At 35.8% G+C, this 8,029-nt stretch overlaps 1 protein-coding gene across 1 annotated transcript in view; it reads right to left on the bottom strand.

The window, feature by feature from the left end:
* Positions 1-8,029, bottom strand: part of Cps1 (carbamoyl-phosphate synthase 1) — a 159,930-nt gene that overhangs the window by 8,395 nt on the left and 143,506 nt on the right. Inside the window, exons 34-35 of the mRNA XM_010616046.2 lie at positions 5,812-5,886; positions 2,965-3,063 (exon numbers count right to left, since the gene is read on the bottom strand). Of these exons, the coding sequence (XP_010614348.1) occupies positions 2,965-3,063; positions 5,812-5,886 (174 nt within the window). The remainder of the gene's footprint in view (positions 1-2,964; positions 3,064-5,811; positions 5,887-8,029) is intronic.

The following is an 8,029-nucleotide window of genomic DNA, read 5'->3' as shown; positions in this document are numbered from 1 at the left end:
TTTTTTTTTTTTTTTTTTTTGAGACAGGGTCTCACTATGTAGTTGAGACTGACCTGGAACTCACTATGTAGCCCAGGCTGGTCTCAAACTCACAGCAATCATTCTGCTTCAGCTTCCTGAGTGCTGGGATTACAGGGATGTGCCACCACACCCGGCCCCATGATTTTTAACTGAGGGAGGGAAAAAATAGCCCATAAAGGAGTAGGGTGTGAAAGAAAGGGAAAAGGATAGGAAGACTGCTGTGTCACACTATACACAGTGTGCACATGCAAACACACACACAAGCAGGTATACACAATCTACCTACTAAGCTTAAGAAGTAGCTGAACATTGCCATTTATAAATGCCTATTTAAATCAACACATATTAAGCTGCCAACATTAAGAAAAATGGTTTCTACTTCAGGGTCACATTTTCCTGTACTCTCATATCTCTATTCCTCTAATTTTCTCTTGTAACCTGTAGTGCAAGGTATCTTCCTTAAATCTTTCTATTCACAGCAGGCTTTTGGGTCAGAGTAAGAAAAGACCTCTACCTCTATTTCAAACAGGAGATACTGACCATCTCCCCACTGATAATGTAGGAATAAATTAAATTAACAATAACATTGGCTACCAATGTTCTTTGGTACACACAGTCTATACAGCATTGTACTAAATGACCATGTTAAGAAATCAAAGTGCAATTGTAGACATCCTTTCTTAGAACTTAATTACATAATTCACCCTCAATCAAATCCTTTCCAATGTATTTACTAGACTTGATCCCTCTTATACATTAGCAGCAGTATTTTATGTTCTTTTTGGCTCTGATGTTATGTGTTTGCAAGAGTTTGTATGAATTCTTTTGAACAAGTGAGATCATGTTAAATAAAATGTTTTTTAAAGGGTACAACATGTCCTTAGATTCAGAGCCTGGATCACTTTATCTACAACTTCTAGGAAGGCTGTGTAAGAAGTTGAGATTCCCATACTAACTAAGAAGATATCTAGTGAGTTTTAACGGTGTTAACTGTCTAGTTAGTATAATCTGCCATGTTTTTCAGTTAGTTATCAGACAAGAAATGTTTAAAAATCACTATGAATGAAAATTCCACATGTGGTAATGTAGAGACTGTGTATTTACTATTAGGGATGGAAATCTTTCCTTGTCTCCCATATAATATGTCAGAAAATGATTCTTGTATGTCTTTAAATGTTATAGTCCAGCTGGTCACTTTTTCTACAGATGTAAATATTTCCTTAAATATACTATTAGAAAAAAACCTTTTAAATTTTATACTTAAAATACATTTTTTATCGCTAACATTTTGCATTCATACTTCGAATGTTCTTTGCGAACTTCACACAGCTATTAAAACATTAATTTCTTTTAAAAAGAATGTACTGAAAGATGAGTTTCAATGGACATACCCTCACTGTTTCAAGAAAACTCTTTTATTCCTTACAAAATCCCCATTTTTCCCCACAAAGCAAAATTTTCTTCATTAATGCCAAAATTATACAAATACTTTGTAGGGATCAAATTAATTTCTGCTTCACATTTCCCTGCAGCACTGGAACCAAACAAGGCACAATTTTATACATCACTGCCTTCTTAAACTGGTATTTTAAAATGTTAGCACTATTATGATTAACTGTGAAGACAATGGCTAAGGGCATGATCTCCTCTGAACGCCCCCCAGGTCTCACATTAAACTTTCAGCCTTAACTGGAATTTGGGCAAATATTCTCATACCTGAGATTTGATAATACTCAGTACTCATTTACAACGTGATGAGTCACTCATACGATGGGATCTATCTCTAAACTGCCCTTAAGCTTCACAACTGACAGGCATCTTGTTAACCTCTGCTCTAACTGCTCACCACTGCCTTCTGCACCTTTATGCAGCAAAAGCCCAAGTTATTCTTTACAGAAACTTTTCCAAAGCCAGTACCTGTCCAACCTCCAGAATCTAATTTGATGATATTTAGACAACCCAGTGAGCCAGCATTTATAATAATCACCCACTGGCTTGAGATACCTGGTACTGTTCAAACTATATTTTTATTGATTTTTATACAACCATACAGGGTTTGAGCTTATGCACACCAGGGGTATTATATAAGACCAGCTACTGTGTTTATAGGACCCACAAATTACTAATCTCAGATGAGAGTGAATGACCAATTGCAAAGCATCTAACTTGTTTTCAAGAAATTTATAAACAGAAGGGTTCATACACCTTTGCCATAATCATCTCAAGGGTTATTAGCCATTTCCTGTCCACCGTTTTACCCTGATGCACATTTAACTTGCAGTGATACAATGATAATACCCTTTTAATTGGATAAATATATTCATGTCTAACAACTTTACCCTGCTTTAACTTAGAAGGCTCACTGTGATTGTTAATCCTATTTGTCAACTTCATTGGAGTAAGAAACCTAGCAGATTAGTAAAGCACACTCTTAGGTGTTTTCTGAGGGCCATGGAGGTGTGATGTTATGTATTGTCCTTGGATATTATATATTGTCCCTCACTATCCCTCTCTGGCACTGTTCACCTACCCTATTTCCCAGCCACTAGAGCTCTGCTCTACCAGGTCTTTCCACCATGAAATTCTTTGCTTGGAGACAGCCAAGCCTGGACTTAAAACCTTGAAAACTTGAGCTAAATTAAATCTCTCCTCCTTTAAATTGTAGGTGCTGGGTATTATGTCCAGGCAACAAAAAGCTGGCAAATACACTTACCAAACAATAATATTTCCAAGAACTTAGATGGTATACTATGAAATATTTTTTAAGCTCATTAACTCTTTGCCTTTTAAGATTATTCAAAATGCAAAGTCAAACTGAGAAAATTCCTCAAATAACTTCCATTTCTTCAGTTTTGAATGCTTGGCACTTAGGAGGATCTGAAATACGAAGGATGGACCAGAAGGAATTGGCCCTGTAAATATACACGGACACACACTACTTACCTGGATTCCAATCAGAATGCCTTTCTGAGGTAATTTAAATCCAGTAGAAAGCATTGCCTTCAGGAAAGCTGTGTGAATACCTTCACCAAAGCAAGCCACCTGTTTGGGAATAAATGAAAAAAAAATAAATAAATAAAACAAAGGAAGCAAATAACCATCAGCTACACTTAACAATAACAACAAAAAAAGGCAAAACGAAAAACAGAAATGAAAAGCAATTTACTCATAGAGTATTTCCCTAGATTTTATTGATGTTGCCCAAAAGACCACACAATCTGAATCCAGGGATTAAAAGGCTGGCCAGGGCAGATGTATCTTATGTTTTTAATTAAGCATAATGAATGAATAAGCAATTCTTTCTCTATCCAACAACACTCAGTGGAGCAACAGACCAGATACTACTGCCGGTTGTTTGGATACAAATCACAGCTTCTGGCCCATAATATGGTGAACTTCCAAATGTTAATATGACTTACTGTTTAAATAAAAGTATATGTTATAGATATTATGCTGTGGAGTATGAATTCACAGGTCAGTAGTAGCAATGACCAACTGCTGATCAATTGGTTAGGAGTCATTTCATTCAGCTTATGAGAATGCCTTCCGAGAAATTCAATAACCCCATGAAAATCTCTAAACAGCTTGTTCCTTTTTATCATTTTCATAAAATGAACCAAAATAACCTGCAACTCATCTAGAATGCTGCAGAAATGGTCCAAGCTAACATATAATGTTCATATTTACAGAGATTTCATCCAGAGTAACTGTGCTACAGATAGAACTACAAGTCAAAGAGCCACCATAATCAGAGGGCACGTAGTAGAATTTAATGTGACAGGAGTCCATTCTGCCATGCACATCACCATTTGGCACAGGTACAGAGCCACCATTACAGTAAACAGCACGGATGGCTGAATTCATTCCTTAAGCAAATGACTCTTTTACAAAGGCAAGGAAAGTTCTCATGATCATGACCTTCAGCTGACCACAAATACCAACTGCTTTTCACTCCACAGAAAGCATTTTAATAAAATACTGTCCAACTAACTTAAGTAATGTCATCCTGAGTTAATGGGTCTTAAATTCTACGGAAATGAATGGCGCAATCCCTTTATAAGTACAAATACAAAAACATGGAAGATGCTTCAGCAATTTTCTGAGAAGCCATAGAAAGTAGTTGAATATTCCAGTAAAGATTAAGACTTAGCATCCCTACTTTACCACTAGGAAAATAAAATGCTTTGTAATTAGATCAGGACCTGGAGGCTTGTGCAATCCTACCAGAAGTCATTTAAGTGCTGAAGAAAGACTGCTTGAAGCATGATTGAGGCAGCTGAGCTAGACTTACCATTCTGATTTCAGTTATGAAACAAGACATTACAAAATCATACTTTAGGACACTCAGAAAAGACCTCTTTCTAGTAACAGAGAAAGAATTCTCTTTTTTATACTTTAGAAAAAGATACAACCAGAGGGGGAATGAATTTCTTTTTCATTTAGAATTTCATATTTCAAAAACTCCAAATATGTATATGCATAGGCAGAAGAGACATAAGCACTGAACACTAAAGACAGAAAACAACATGAAGGAAAATAGATATGTCCCTGACCTTCACCTCAGGACAGCTGAAAATAGCCCCAATACAACTGACTACGGGATGAGGATGAACCTGGAGAGGGTCTCCTTACACTGACTGGCAACATTATATAGTGCTTTCATTTTAAAGCCTGGCTCTCCTGCCTATTAAATTAAAAGAAGCAGCAAAAGGACCAAGCGTCCACTCTTCCAAAAGTCCAAATAGAAACAGGACAGTCATTTATTCCTCATTACCTGGCTTCTTGTCTAGCTTGGCTTCTCATCACACACATTTTTTTTTTTTTGTAACCAGGCAACCACATAAAAAGCATTATGCATTTGTTGTAATTAAATATTCTACCTTTTTTCAGGTTTTCCTTCATACCAAGAGAAACAATGATGCCTCAGAGTAACCAGGCCCACATAAAAAGCATTATGCATTTGTTGTAATTAAATATTCTACCTTTTTTCAGGTTTTCCTTCATACCAAGAGAAACAATGATGCCTCAGAGTCTGCTGTTGCCACTCCAGTGTGCACTGATGAGGATCTGAAGGTTGTAGCTAGTATGTCTGTCAAGGGCTAGGTGATTCATAAAATGTCCTGACACTGACATGTAGAGAACTTTCTAGAATCTGACAGCTCTCTAAGAGAAAACACATTTCACCTTCTTAAAGAAACCTTCAGTTGGCACAGTCCCAACACAAGGGAAGAGGGACATCCAGTGGCCAGTCCCATTATAGTCTTTAGATAAACGGCAAAAGGTTAAAGTTGCTTTAAAAGTGATCCTGAAATACTGCATGAATCCGCAGATTCCACAGTGTGTAAGTGTGTGATCTTTTTAATGCTGTCATTCTGCAAATTGCTAGTAAAAATCCAACAATCAGATTTCATGATAGAAAAGCAGGGGATGAACTGCTATTACAGAGAGACTGAGAACCTTAAAATAAAGAGATATCTAAGGACACATTTATTTAGACATCTAGAGAAATGTCTGAAAGTTGTTCTAAATGTATAATACGAAAATAGAAATTAAGTATACGTGGATTATATTCCCGTGTTAAAATATAAGTGAGAATTTACACTGTGTTCCAAAAGAGTAAAAGATATTTTTGCCTTCAAAATTCTTAAACCCTTAGAGACTTCCTCTGAAAGTACAAGCTCTGGCTCCTCTTACTACTTACTAAGCTACTTACTTTCCTAAATTCAGATCATAGAACCATGGATTTCAAAGTAGATTTAATGACAGCATTATGGATCATTAACTCGTTACCTCTCCAGTGGAAGCCATCTCACATCTGAGGATTGGGTCAGCATCCCTCAGCCGGGGCCAGGAAAACATCGGAGCCTGTCAGACACAACAGGGAAAAACATATGTGAGAGAAAGATATGAAAGGATAAGAGAGGATGAATATATTCAGTGCATCATCTTTCACAGGATTCATTTAGTCTATGGTAGACATGCAAATAATTTCTGGTCCAAGTATCTGACTTGAAAAATAACTTTAAAATTCTGTTCCAAGAATTTGTTGAGCTCTTGGCCAAAAACCTGGGTTAAATAATCACAAATTCTTTCTGTAAATAGGTCCCCTGTGACTAGTCTGGACCAGTGCTTCTAATCTGGCTTACGCATATTCTTATTGGAATGATTTCAAACGTCTACTGGGACTTGTCTCTCTTAAAACAGAGTTGAAACATATTCTTTTTTCCTTGATAGGTTTTTGGAACACTCTTATTATTGTTCTGATCATTTGAACTCGCAACAAGCCACCATGCCAGAGATGGCTGCCTGTAAACTGACTTCTGTTGTTGACACCTCTTAAAGGTATTGAAAAGCATTCTGCCTGGAAACACTTTTCCTCAGAACTGTGCATATGAACTGGTACACAAAAGTGCTTCCTTTTCATTTATTTACCAGTGAGAGTCACTAAGAGCCAAGTTTTTGTTACTTGCATATATCCATTTATCTGGACTAGACTATTCGCCTGTTGCTTCTGAGAAATTTTCTCAAATTTTTCATGGGAAATCTAGCTCAAAAATTCCTTTTACAAGGTCATCTCTTTCAAGTTATTACATAAGCATGTGCTTCAGCTTCCTGTTCCTCCATCTGCAGATCTCCATCAAACTGAATGATGCTATTAAGATTGAACTTGAAAAAATTCAAGATTTATTTATACACAGTGATAACAAGGAAAGAAGTAAGTTGGAAGTTATGATGATTTTTTTTTGATACTGGGGATCAAACTCAGGACCTTGCTCTTACAAGGCAGGCGACAGAATCACTGAGCTAAATCAATGAATTTTTAATGCATATGTAACCATAATACTGCTTTTAATTAGAAATTATTTTCATATACATTAATGAGTCATATATTCTCATGTATATAGATAAAAACATCAATTTAAAGTTTTTGTGAAGTATTTAGTGAAAATATTTTTTAGTTCCTACTATCTGTTGGTTTCAAACAAAAATATTATATGCATTTATATATATAATTGTATAATAGTAAAAGCTTTATGAATTTATGTTTGTGTAGTAGTTTCTAGGAATAAAGCACCACCTCTCGCAACATGAAAAGTGACATTCCATCTCAATGTACTATAAAATTCAAGGCATCCTAAATTATTAATTTAAGCAAAATTAATAAATATTTTTGATGGATGGCTCCAACTTAAAACTCCCACTATAAAACCAACAATCAGTGTCTTAGCTATAGCACTATTTTGGGTAAAACTACTAGCATGTATAAAAACAGGAATCTTTTGAAGGCATTCAAAATATGTCAATGTCACATAAATATATCACTAATATAAATATATCAATAATGTAAATGTCACTGTGTACTTCATCTAAGAAGTTAAAATATATTTATATATGTCACTAATCCTCATGCCTGTCAGGCAAAGTATTTAAAAGTGACACTTATAAATGCCCCATGCACAAATGTAACAAAGCAGCTTATTAAGCATTATTGAAATATAATTTTGAGTCCATGACCCTTGCAGAATCACTATAAACAATAACTGCCCTTTTAGTTTTTTGAATAGAAACATCACGCTACTGAGGGAAATACTGGGTAAGCGATGGCAGCCAAAGTGGCCTGAAATTAACAGGCCTGGGAAGGTAATTACTTTTATAAGAGTCACAAAATCCCGAAGACCTAACACAATTCAAAAGTGGCCCAATCCTAGTTTTACTCTAACACAGTATATCTAGTATTTCTTTTTACCAACTAACCTGGCACCATTATGTTTCAGCTGCATAAATAGCTTCTAACTTATTTACATAGTTGGTCTTGAGTTTATACAATTCTACATGCTTTTTCACAATGCTTGTAAATACTCAAAAGTTCACACGGAGCTACCATTCATGCCACCAGCATTACATTATTAGGGCTGGCGATTTAGCTCAGTGGGGCTGCAGCCTGCTTTGCAAGTGCAAGGACCCAAGTTCAATCCCCAATACCAAAAAAAAAAAAAAAAAAAAAAAA

Source organism: Fukomys damarensis, unplaced genomic scaffold, assembly GCF_012274545.1.
Source record: "Fukomys damarensis isolate Sample0158 unplaced genomic scaffold, DMR_v1.0_HiC HiC_scaffold_16, whole genome shotgun sequence".
Classification (NCBI taxonomy): domain Eukaryota; kingdom Metazoa; phylum Chordata; class Mammalia; order Rodentia; family Bathyergidae; genus Fukomys; species Fukomys damarensis.
This window is presented reverse-complemented; position numbering and strand designations above follow the sequence as displayed.